The sequence below is a fragment of the Labrus mixtus genome, chromosome 24 (genome assembly GCF_963584025.1).
Source record: "Labrus mixtus chromosome 24, fLabMix1.1, whole genome shotgun sequence".
Taxonomy (NCBI): domain Eukaryota; kingdom Metazoa; phylum Chordata; class Actinopteri; order Labriformes; family Labridae; genus Labrus; species Labrus mixtus.
The window spans coordinates 11,944,132-11,957,043 of record NC_083635.1 but is presented as its reverse complement, the minus strand read 5'-3'; the positions used below and the strand labels follow the sequence as shown (position 1 = coordinate 11,957,043).

Below are 12,912 nucleotides of genomic sequence, written 5' to 3'. Positions count from 1 at the left end.
TCTGACTCTTTTTTCCCAGTGCTAACATTTTCACACATCTAAAAATATCAGTGCAAAATAGTGAAATCACCGGTATAAATCCAAGAACAAGTAAACAAGATTAAATTGTAGTTATTGTACCCTATTGGTGTATCAGACAGTTTTGATATTTGTGTTAAGACGTCCCACATTCAAATGATCAACTTTCAGGAGACGGCATTTGTCCAGCAAGGTTTGTCCAAGAATAAAACTCATGAAGCTGAATCGTCCCTAAACTTTGCGGTGAGCTCTATTCAGGTCTCTTCATCAAATCTGAGGGTTTGGACCTCATTGGACATGTTTTTGAGTCGTTGCTTCAGTTTACGCTGGTGGGACTCGTACTGCTCCGACATCTTTCTAAATTTGGTCGTCATGATGTCCATACTGGCTTCGATCTGGTTGACTTTGTTCTCCAAGTCTTTGGCGTCCGTTAGAGCGGCCAGCGACATATCGATGAGGTTGTCTTTCATCAGGATGGCCTTTCCCTTCTCCTCCAGGAGCGTTTTGGCGTCTGGATACTCGGTGAGTGCCTCCATGAGATCATCCTTGGAGAGGGCGAACAGATCGGAGTAGCCCACGCTTCGGATGTTTGCTGTTCTCCGGTTTCCCGCTTTGCTGCCCTTGATACCTAGGATGCTGATTTCTCCAAAGTACGCGCCGTCGCTAAGGACCACAAACTGGGTGACCCCGTCATCTGCAACTACAGCAAGCTTTCCTGCTTTGATGATGTACATTTCCCTCCCGATGTCCCCTTTCTTACAGATGTAGTCGCCAGGACTGAACACCTGCGGCTGAAGCTTCAGGACCAACTCAACAAGCAGACCCGCCTCACAGTCCTGAAAGATCCGCACTTTGCTCAGGGTCTCCAGATGGACGTTAATGGCTATCTCAGCCTTTAGCTTGTCCGGCAGATTCTTCAGCACCAGCTTCTCGTCGCAGGTTTTCTCCTCCGTCCACAGGTAGTCGAACCACTTGACCACCCTCACCTCCAGGTCTTTGGTGACCTTTCGAAACTGCATGTACTGCTTGATGGAGTCGATCTTCGCCTGGAACTCCACACGTGCGGCGCCCATGTTGGAAATCATGGCACCGACGTTTCCGACAATCGTGGCAAAGATCAGAACTCCAGTGAGGAAGTCTGCCACCACGAAGAAGTACTCGACGTCTCGGACCGGGGGAGGCGTTTCTCCGATAGTGGTCAGGGTAAGAGTGGACCAGTAGAAGCAGTAGATGTACTGCCGCGCCAAGCGAGCATAGTCAGGATTATTCATGCTCGGGTAAACCCAGGTGTCCGTCCCGAAGCCGAGCACCTTGGAGATGGCAAAGTAGAGGCAACCGTTCCAGTGGATGATGATGATGATGTACAGGACGAGGTTGCCAATTCGGAAGATGTTGGGGAAATTGGTTCTGGTTTCAGTCCGGTCAAAGAACTCAAAGAGACGGGCGGACCTGAAGAGACGGTTGAACCTCCACTCTGCGTTGTCAATTCCGATTTGGAGGTAGATAATATCTGTGGGAATTATTGATATGACGTCAAATTTAAACTGACGTGTCTTCATGTATCTCTCTTTCAGGGTTTTCTCATCTCTCACAAGAAGTCCTTGCTCAAGAAAACCTGTGAAGACACAACAAATATGATCAGAATTCACATACGAACACATATAATCAGAGATTTAAAGGAACGTCCGGTCACTCACCTGTCCTCAATCTCACAAAGGTGTCAACGCAGTAGAGGAAATCTGCTGTGTAGTCCAAAGCCATCCATGTTTGTGTGTTTTTGTACTGCAGTTCATTAAAACACGACCTGCAGGGGCGAAATAACAAGTTACAAACATCTGAAAATACCTTGAAATAAAAAAAAAAGGACATGACAAAATGATAGAGGAACACACCTGGCTACAAGTAACATCATGTTGTAGAAGACCGGGACGGAAATGACGCACAGCCAGTAGTAGTACGTATCTGTGGCGGGGTCCAAGATCCACACTTCTTTTCTGAATGAGAAAATTAATTGTTTTTGTAAGAATCGTGTCGGCACTAAACATAAAAAGGTCCTGACGAAGGTTTTTGGTTCAAGCTATGGGACGGAAGTACAACACTGGCAACAGCGCTTGTCCAAATCAAATCGTAACAACCTTCTATTTTAGAAAATATTAATTCCTGATGCTCCCCGTTTTTTATAAAAACATGAAACATGAATTTGGAGTGTGTGTGTTTAAATTTATGATGCAAAAATATAAATGTTTTACATTTTATGACTTGGAAAACATTATGTGGTACTCACGGTTCTTCCTTTTTATCATCCTTCTTGGCATCTTTTTTGTCATCCTTCTTCTCATCCTTCTTCTCATCTTTCTTCTCATCTTTCTTCTCATCCTTTTTCTCATCCTTCTTCTCATCCTTCTTCTCATCTTTCTTCTCATCTTTCTTCTCATCCTTCTTCTCATCTTTCTTCTCATCTTTCTTCTCATCCTTCTTCTCATCCTTCTTCTCGTCTTTCTTTCTATAAACATCCCCAAAAAACACAAGACGAATACTTGAAGTTTTATCTACTTGTGATGTCATGCAGTAATGCCATGCAGCCTGAAGGGGGCACTGTGACACAACAAAGTATCTGCATCATCACTTTACAGCTTTTAGATTAAGTGAATTGACAACAAACCAAATAAAACAAGTAAGATACAAAATTGCACATGTATTTTATTCCTTAAAATACTTATTAAATACTTATATAAGTGTTAACTGTATAAAATGACTGGAAGTGATTGGACACAGTACTCATAATCATGTACATATAGTATATAAGTGTTGCACTATATTTAAATGTATGTAAGTTGTGTGATTCAGGACAGAGAGGATCCACATCTCACCCGTCATTATTGTTGCTGTTGTTCATGTTTTGTGCAGCCTGAGACAACTGGACATCCCTGGAGGAGGAAAAAAATATAAACAATAAATACGCATTCTGTTTATTTTTTCATATTTTGCATTTAAGTGTACGTATATAAGTAAAACATAATAGCTTTTTAAAGGTCACCTATTATGCTAAATCCACTTTACCATGTTTCTGACACTAATATGTGACTAGCCTGTCTACAAACCCCCCAATAATGATCCTCTGTGATTGCTGCCGTGTTTGTTTGTTTGTTTGTTTGTTTGGCGGCTAGTCTGGCAACCCTGCAGACCAAAACAATGGTTTGTGACTCGATCAGTGTTAATCCCGCCCACTGAGTTTGATGGGAGAGGATGACAGATAAAATTATTTCATGATGCACTGCTGGAGCAGAAAACATGAAATAATTAAATAAATAGTGGAATAAATAGATGTGTTTTTACCTAGAATGAATGAACATTTTAAATAATGATTTAAACATTTATTTAATTATTTATGTATTTCATAAATTATTTAATTATTTATTTATATATTACCAATTTTAAATAATTTATTACACATTTAAATAAATATTTAATGATTTAATAACACATGCATTTAATTAATTAAATAATTATATATTTATTTATATATTTGTAGATTTATTTCCAATATTAAATAATTGATGACACATTTAATGATTTAATTAATTATATATTTATTACATATTTCATTTTGGCACTTTTAGTCCTCCATAGTTGTTCGCCTGCTCCACCTTTCAGAAAATGTGTGCTCAAATATGTTTGGAGATTTTACCACATCATAATTGTAAAACATGTAAATTCCGAGATGTCCTTGAACCCATCATGCACTGTTGACAGTTATTTACTGGGTTAGACAGCTGTCACTCATTAGGTGCGAGCCGGTTTTTCTGACCAATCAGGTGTGAAGACGTGAGGCGGGAGAAATGAGAGGGGAGGGACAAAGGAAGATACAGTACAGTATGTTACAGTTTGTTGTTTTTGAAGTCTTTTGACAAAAAATGTTTTTACTTTATTGAAAATTGAGCTGTTTTCTATTAATTTCTGTCGGTAAAGTCACTAAGTAATGGTAAGCTGTGACCAATTTACAAGATAATGCTAATTAAATAACGCAGTCGAGTGAGCTAATTAGGAGAATATTGTGTGTAGTCTACGGGAGAAAATATTTTTCAGCGCAGAGTTTCTGAGTAAGTATGGACAGTGTGTGAGTTTATTTATTTATTATTATTATTTTTTTATATGCAGAAGTTCATTCGTCTTAGCCTTAGCCGAAGGACTCGGAACTGCTGAGGACGACCGACTGGTTTCTCACCACGCAATACAAAGATGGGTCAAAGGAACCGTGAGTACTGACCTTAGACTGTAAATATTAAGATAATGACGAACATTAAAATTAGGATTATTATGAACTCCAACTAGCGCGCCAACATTTTTTTACCAAATAAAACATTTTTTATTTCTTTATTTCTTTATGTATTTCTTTATTATTATTATTTATTATTTATTTTATTTTTTACCAAATAAAAAATTGTTTTACCAAATAAAACATTTTTTATTTATTTATTATATTTATTATTATTATTATTATTTATTTTATTTTATTTTATTTATTATTATTTATTTATTTATTTTTATTTTTTTACCAAATAAACTGAGTTTATAAAATCACAGGTTTTCTTTCCCATGCCTTTCTTTTTTTTTTTTTTTTTTTAAGATTTATTTTTGGGCTTTTTGTGCCTTTAATGGATAGATAGGACAGAGCCGGAAATTAGGGAGAGAGAGTGGGGAATGACATGCGGGAAAGAAGCCACAGGTGGGAAGTGAACCCGGGCCGTGCGCACTAACCACTGCACCACTGCACCACTGCGCCTTCCATGCCTTTCTCGTGAATAAATGAGTTGTTTGTTACAAATGTTGAACTCTGTGGCACGGTAAGGTTTTCATGTGAATATCGGGTTACATTATGTTTATAACTAAATGCAATGGAGTTTAAGTAAGCTAACTTGGTCTCTCTGCACCTTAATCAGATTTAAATAGTTAATTACTTTTTACATTCAATTCCAAGATTTTAGTCGACCTCTTACCAGCTCATCTCCCATGCTGAGCTGTAATACAGGGATTTCAGGTTTATTACTACCAGGTGTATTATGGCAACACTTGTGTGTTTGCCAATTCTCACATTCTGGAGATTCAAACAGCCATTAACACCTTTGATCCCTTTAGGTTTTTAATCTCATAAATAGATAAAATTAAATAAAAACAGAGAAGTTTACTGCTTCACTCTGTTCAGCTGAATTTACCCCGACTCACTTACAGACTTTCACCTCTCTGCCACTGTCTCTCAGTGCCTCCGTGATCACTATTTAAGAGTTTAAATCATGTTTATATTTGTTAATTGTCAATATTAATCAATAATATTTCCTGCAAATTATAGGCTACTTCTAAACTTGCTCATACACTGAGGTTTTATCATTTAGCATGTCCCTCCGTAACCAAATACTGACTCATAGCTGTGAATGCCTGACATTTGAGGGAGATTTAATTTCCTGTCTAGTTGCATGTGCTTTTATTGCTTTTATTGCTTGTTTTACAGCCTTCATCTTTCAGACGTGCATCATAACGTCCTGCAGTAACGTTCTCCTCTGAGGTGTGATGATGTGGTTGCAGCAGGTGTGCAGCTCACCTGCTCATGTTCCTCGTTGTCTGCTCGTTTTCAGACCCAGCAGGAGCGACGCTGCTCCTCCCAAACGTCATCATGTTTGACAGCCTGAGAAAAAAAAGATCACAGCAACCTTTTACAGCATATACGTGAAATGGGGAGGGGAGGTTAAGATGAACACGTGTAACACCTGTAGGATGGATCTGCTGTCATGATGTGACTATACATTCATCCAGACTCACCTGGAGCGCAGACCGGACCCCACAGAAGATGTTTGATCCTGACTCTCCATCAGCCTGCAGATGTGGAGACAAGCTTGATAAGTAAAACATTATGTTTGGGTCTGTGGTTGAATTATTAAAAGAAGGATGTTCACTTTTTAACACTATAATTGCGTTGCATCACATGACATCGTATCGCATCACATGCATTGTATCGTATCTTATCAAATTCGTCTGATTATGATGAGAATCTCTGGACTTCTTTTCTTTAAATCTTTAATTTTTCACTCTTCTAGGTAAGTTTTCTCTTTGTCTCTAAAGTAAGAAGTGATCTGCCCAGCCTCCACCATGACCGTGTCGTCTCACAACCACCATCCGACGAAGTAAGTAAAAGTTTATTTATATAGCACCTTTTGAGAGCAGACGTCACAAAGCGCATCACGATATAACAATCACCATCCCAACCACCGCCGTCTGACACCCATCCACTATCATCGGACCATTTCATCCCAACCACCGCCATCTGAAGCCTAGCCACCACCATTGGACTGTGTCATCCCACAACCTCCACCCGACGCCCAGCCAACATCATCTGACTGGCGTCTCACAACCACCATCCGACGAAGTAAGTTTATTTATATAGCACCTTTCGAGAGCAGACGTCACAAAGCGCTTTGCAATATAACAACCACCGCCATCTGACGCCCAGCCACCACCATCCGACCATTTCATCCCAACCACCGCCGTCTGACTGTCTTCCCAAAACCATCTGACGCCCAGCCACCACCATCGGACAATTTCATCCCAACCACCGCCGTCTGACTGTGTCTTCCCAAAACCATCTGACGCCCAGCCACCACTATCGGACCATTTCATCGCAATAACCGCCATCTGATGCCAAGCCACCACCATCCGACTGCGTCTTCCAACAATCACCCCCTGACGCCCAGCCACCAGCATCGGACCATTTCATCCCAACCGCCGCCATCTGACGCCCAGCAGCCACCATTGGACTGTGTCGTCCCACAACCACCACCTGACGCTTATCCACCACAATCGGACCATTTCATCCCAACCGCCGCCATCTGACGTCCAGCCACCACCATCCGACTGCGTCTTCCCACAACCATCTGACGTCCAGCCACCACCATCGGACCATTTCATCCCAACCACCGCCATCTGAAGCCTAGCCACCACCATTGGACTGTGTCATCCCACGACCTCCACCCGACGCCCAGCCAACATCATCTGACTGTGGCGTCTCACAACCACCATCCGACGAAGTAAGTTTATTTATATAGCACCTTTTGAGAGCAGACGTCAAAAAGCGCATCACGATATAACAATCACCGTCCCAACCACCGCCGTCTGACACCCATCCACTATCATTGGACTGTGTCTTCCCACAACCATCTGACGCCCAGCCACCACCATTGGACTGTTTCGTCCCACAACCACCCCCTGACGCCCAGCCACCACTATCGGACCATTTCATCGCAACAACCGCCATCTGATGCCAAGCCACCACCATCCGACTGTGTCTTCCAACAATCACCCCCTGAAAGCCAGCCACCAGCATCGGACCATTTCATCCCAACCGCCGCCATCTGACGCCCAGCAGTCACCATTGGACTGTTTCGTCCCACAACCACCACCTGACGCTTATCCACCACAATCGGACCATTTCATCCCAACCACCGCCGTCTGACGCCCAGCAACCACCATCCGACTGTGTCTTCCCACAACCACCACCTGACGCTTATCCACCACAATCGGACCATTTCATCCTAACTGCCGCCATCTGACACCCAGCAACCACCATCCGACTGTGTCTTCCCACATCCATCTGACGCCCAGCCTCCACCATCTGACTGTGGCGTCTCACAACCACCATCCGACAAAGTAAGTTTATTTATATAGCACCTTTTGAGAGCAGACGTCACAAAGCGCATCACGATATAACAATCACCGTCCCAACCACCGCCGTCTGAAGCCCAGCCACCAGCATCGGACCATTTCATCCCAACCTCCGCCATCTGACGCCCAGCAGCCACCATCCGACTGCGTCTTCCCACAACCATCTGACGCCCAGCCACCAGCATCGGACCATTTCATCCCAACCACCGCCATCTGATGCCAAGCCACCACCATCCGACTGCGTCTTCCCACAATCACCCCCTGACGCCCAGCCACCAGCATTGGACCATTTCATCCCAACCACCGCTGTCTGACGCCCAGCAACCACCATCCGACTGTGTCTTCCCACAACCACCACCTGATGCTTATCCACCACAATCGGACCATTTCATCCCAACCACCTCCATCTGACGCCCAGCAACCACCATCGGACCATTTCATCCCAACCACCGCCATCCGACTGTGTCTTCCCAAAACCATCTGACGCCCAGCCACCACCATCGGACCATTTCATCCCAACCACCGCCATCTGACTGTGTCTTCCCACAACCACCCCCTGACGCCCAGCCACCACTATCGGACCATTTCATCCCAACTGCCGCCATCTGACGCCCAGCAGCCACCATTGGACTGTGTTGTCCCACAACCACCCCCTGACGCCCAGCCACCACTATCGGACCATTTCATCCCAACCACCGCCATCTGACACCCAGCAACCACCATCCGACTGTGTCTTCCCACAACCATCTGACGTCCAGCCTCCACCATCTGACTGTGGCGTCTCACAACCACCATCCGACAAAGTAAGTTTATTTATGTAGCACCTTTTGAGAGCAGACGTCACAAAGCGCATCACGATATAACAATCACCATCCCAACCACCACTGTCTGACGCCCATCAACCACCATCGGACCATTTCATCCCAACCACCGCCGTCTGAAGCCCAGCAACCACCATCGGACCATTTCATCCCAACCACCGCCATCTGACGCCCAGCCACCACCATCCGACTGTGTCTTCCAACAATCACCCCCTGAAAGCCAGCCACCAGCATCGGACCATTTCATCCCAACCTCCGCCATCTGACGCCCAGCAACCACCATTGGACTGTGTCTTCCCACAACCATCTGACGCCCAGCCACCAGCATCGGACCATTTCATCCCAACCACCGCCGTCTGACGCCCAGCCACCAGCATCGGATCATTTCATCCCAACCACCGCCGTCTGAAGCCCAGCCACCACCATTGGACTGTGTCATCCCACAACCTCCACCCGACGCCCAGACAACACCATCTGACTGTGGCGTTTCACAACCACCATCCGACGAAGTAAGTTTATTTATATAGCACCTTTTGAGAGCAGACGTCACAAAGCGCATCACTTAATCACCGTCCCAACCACCGCCGTCTGACACCCATCCACTATCATTGGACTGTGTCTTCCCACAACCATCTGACGCCCAGCCACCACCATCGGACCATTTCATCCCAACCGCCGCCATCTGACGCCCAGCCACCACCATCCGACTGTGTCTTCCCACAACCACCCCCTGACGCCCAGCCACCACTATCAGACCATTTCATCCCAACCGCCGCCATCTGACGCCCAGCAACCACCATTGGACTGTTTCGTCCCACAACCACCACCCGACGCCTAGCCAACACCATCCGACTGTGGCGTCCCACAACCACCATCCGACAAAGTAAGTAAAAGTTTATTTATATAGCACCTTTCGAGAGCAGACGTCACAAAGTGCTTCACAATAAAACAACACCCATCCACTATTATCGGACCATTTCATCCTGACCACCACCGACTGTCACCTAGACACCACCATTGGACTGTGTCGTCCCTCACTCAGCAACTTTTTCCCAGCCTCCACCATCGGACTGTGTCACAACCACCGCCTGATGCAAAGCCACCACCATCTGATTGTGTCAACCCCACAACCACTGTTGTCCATATTCATGCATTGCCTGCTTCGGCGTCCATCTCAGCAGAAAGGTAGTGTGGACAATAGGAACGCGAGAAATCCAAAGAAGAAATCCTTCCTGCATATTATCCCATATGCTCTTTTGTAAAGTTTTTAGTTATAACTCTTTCTGATCTTTGATTCCCTTTGAGAGACTCGGGCCGGTTCACATACAGTACATGGACACTGTGCACACACACAGTTATAACAGTCCTATTAGCTCTGCACGTTTCTCCTCAGCAGCGTTAACTCAAATCCTCTGCAGATTAAAGAGGCTCAAATTAGACTTCCTGCTCGTCGCCGTGACTCTTAAAACTCAGAATATCAGAGTAAAGTTCACACTATACTTTAAATATTTATCTTCTGTCTGCTGTTTGAGTTTACCTGAATGTGAGCTATGAAGATGAGGAGGTAAGTCAGTGAGGAAGAGTCTGAATGAATCCCATTTCACTCATCTGTTTGTTCTTGTTTCCCCACAGCAAAAACAGACGGACCCGAGCTTCATCAGACGTTAAGATCCAGCTGAAGAGAAGTTAAAGTCTTCTTAAAGAGGTGCACACATCACTCATGTTTTACCGCGGACGAGACTCTGACTCTCTGTGTTCTTACTCTCTGCAGCACCTCCCACAGAGGATGGAGGAGGAGGAAACGGGAGGAGGAAGGGGGGAGTGTTTCTAGAATCAGCTAACAGAGCAGACTCGAGGAAACAGATCTCAGACAAACGTGATGACACAAACCGAGGTGTATATCCCTGATTATGTTTTCACACACTTATTCTTTGCCGTGTTGTTTATGTTTGTGATTTCTGAGCTTCTTTTTCCTAACCGCCGGGTCCCGACTCCACGTGGGGTCGCCTGAAATTTGCATTTATTGATCTTTATAATAATTATATTGTAGATTAAAATATAGTGAACACAGGTTACTGTGGGCCATAGGGAATGCATAGAGGTTCATCGCAACGCGGTTCTAGGAACTAAAATAGTTCTTACTTCCTGCAGTGCAGCATCAATAAAAAAAAAGGGAGAGGGGTTCCAACAGTGCCTTGAACTATATAAAAATGTTTCTGTGGTCCAAAAAATTCTAGCAAACATGATTTGCTTCCTTTGAGCAACACAACGAGGAGATTTCTGAAGAAAGCTTCCTCTGGGATGTTTTTATAGAGTCCTTTTAGCTAGTGAGTGATTTTCTAACAGCAGGGTGCATGCATGATTCAAGGTAACTGTGAAATTGTGTGAGGTGCTGTTTTTTACGAGGGAGAAATGGGCTTCAAACACCTTACTGGGGAGGCGTGAACAGCAGACTCCTCGACCTTTGATGATTACTTTTGAATAACTTTCGTTTTTTAAGGTGTTTTTATTTCCTCATCAAACCCGATTGATTTGATTGTCATTGTTTTGAACATTTCTGTGATGGTAAACATGTCTGATCCGAGCTCTCTCTCTCTCTCTCTTTATTTTTATCTCTTCTCCTCTGAGCTGATCCTCTTAGAGAGTGGAGCTAAAGTGAGACATCAGACTCCTCCTCCTCCAGCCCCTGTGCCTATCCTAGAGTCTGTCGGCGGGGCCCTCCAACCAGCTATCAGCGTGGCAATAAGAGTGAGGGCTGTCAGATGGAGCCCCCTGCTAAAAAAATTGCACATTTTGGCCTGCTGCTTTGGTTTGAAGTTTGTCAGCCCTACAGGGCCCCCTACTGGTCTGGGCTCCCAAGCCCTTTCCTGCTTTGCCTGTTAACGAGCATCGCCCCCCTCCTGCTCCTTGTCTTCTCCTCATCTATGTCTCCTCCTTCTCCTAGTCTCCTCCTCCATCTTCTTGTCTCCTCATGTCCTCAGACAGCTGCACACTCGCATGTCCACCTCAGAGACAGCTCATAGTAAAACCTCACTGCTGTGAGAGCTGACGCTTCTTAAAATGTTATTTTTCTTACATGTTGAAATGTTCACGGACATAAATGACACATTCAGTCGTATATTTACCTGATTTAAGGACATTTGTTCCCCGAAATAATCAGAACGTGTTTAAATTGAAGCGTTCTCACAGACAAACCTGAAACACGTTCAGATTCTTCGTATGTTTGTGTTGTTTTTTTTACATGTGCAGGTGAGGCGAAGGAGCAGCATCACAGCAGCAGAGTCAGATTATCAGGTGTTAATGAGATTAAAGTTAATCTGCTGATGCTTCTTGTTCAGCAGACGGAGAACAGTGAAGATCAGAAGGATCCTGTCACAGACTGTTTTATTCTGACAACGTTTATTTAAATCTCCTAAATATTATTAGAAACATGCAGAGGCTTTTTAGGTCGGGTACAATCACTTCTATCTGAACCACTTCTCTTGACCCGCTTCCATCGCTGCAACACCTGTTGACCTGATAACTGCTCTTATATCTGGCAAACTGATCATATAGTAAGGTCACTTTATCATTTCAGTCACTACACATTTTACTGGTTGGTCCTTTTAGTGTGTTTTCGGGTTTCGAGGACTGAGGCTGTTATCAAGAGAAAAAACTCAGCATGTATTAATTTGGTCTCATTTGCTCCCTTGCAGATCATTTCTGTTACCTGTCATGACGCTGGAGGTGTCCTGCAGATAATCTGTGGTCTCCAGAGCGTTTCTAATCTGTGTGTTCAGCTTGTTGTCTCCAGAGTCTCCCTGAGTTCATGGTGACGTAAGGATGCTCTGAACATCGTTTCCCCTGAACCTCATCTCCTCTCCACATTTCCCTCTCTGATGTTTCAAGATATTCTCCTTTTCCATATTCGATTAGAAATGTACACGTGTCTCTCTTGTCTTCTGTGTTTCTTTCAGGACTGTCTGGACGTTTGTGTCAGTAAATCAAACTGACTCAGCGTGTGAAAACTCCCTGAGCTGCTGACGTGTTAACGAGCTGCTGACAGGACGCTCTCGTCCAATTAAATTAATTAAACTCATCACAGCCTCAGCGGTGATCCGTCCCGACCCCCCACAGGAGCTCCGTGTCATGGAGACTCCTGCATCCCACACCTCCTCCTCAGATGGATGCTCAGTTCACATCCTGATGGTGCGTTCAGGTGCTCCTAATCAGCATGTAAATTAAATGCATGGCACTCTTAGTACACTCTTGGATTTCTCTCCTGTTTGCACTTGTCAACAAGTTGAAGTTGAATCTACATTCAGCCTGTGTGCACTGACTTTGATTTTCTGTTTATGAAGCTGGAGTTGAACTCTAATTAACT

At 44.4% G+C, this 12,912-nt stretch overlaps 1 protein-coding gene across 1 annotated transcript; it reads right to left on the bottom strand.

The window, feature by feature from the left end:
- Positions 1–105: 105 nt before the first annotated feature.
- LOC132959832 (cyclic nucleotide-gated channel cone photoreceptor subunit alpha-like) lies at positions 106–10,402 on the bottom strand. Its single transcript, XM_061033059.1, has 8 exons — positions 10,087–10,402; positions 5,833–5,886; positions 5,615–5,698; positions 2,889–2,945; positions 2,303–2,521; positions 1,911–2,012; positions 1,716–1,822; positions 106–1,633 (listed from the first exon to the last, which is right to left on the bottom strand). Exons 2-8 carry the CDS (start codon positions 5,880–5,882, stop codon positions 273–275), a joined length of 1,980 nt encoding a protein of 659 aa, XP_060889042.1. The 5' UTR covers positions 5,883–5,886; positions 10,087–10,402; the 3' UTR covers positions 106–272.
- Between the last annotated feature and the right edge of the window lie 2,510 nt (positions 10,403–12,912).

Bases quoted from the DNA above. Each gene is read 5' to 3' on its own strand.
- LOC132959832 (XM_061033059.1), bottom strand. From the start codon at position 5,882: ATGGAGAGTCAGGATCAAACATCTTCTGTGGGGTCCGGTCTGCGCTCC. The intron at 5,699-5,832 runs GTGAGTCTGGAT...TTTTTTTCTCAG, and splicing joins GGGTCCGGTCTGCGCTCCAG to GCTGTCAAACATGATGACGT. The intron at 2,013-2,302 runs GTGAGTACCACA...TTTCTCATTCAG, and splicing joins GATGATAAAAAGGAAGAACC to AAAAGAAGTGTGGATCTTGG.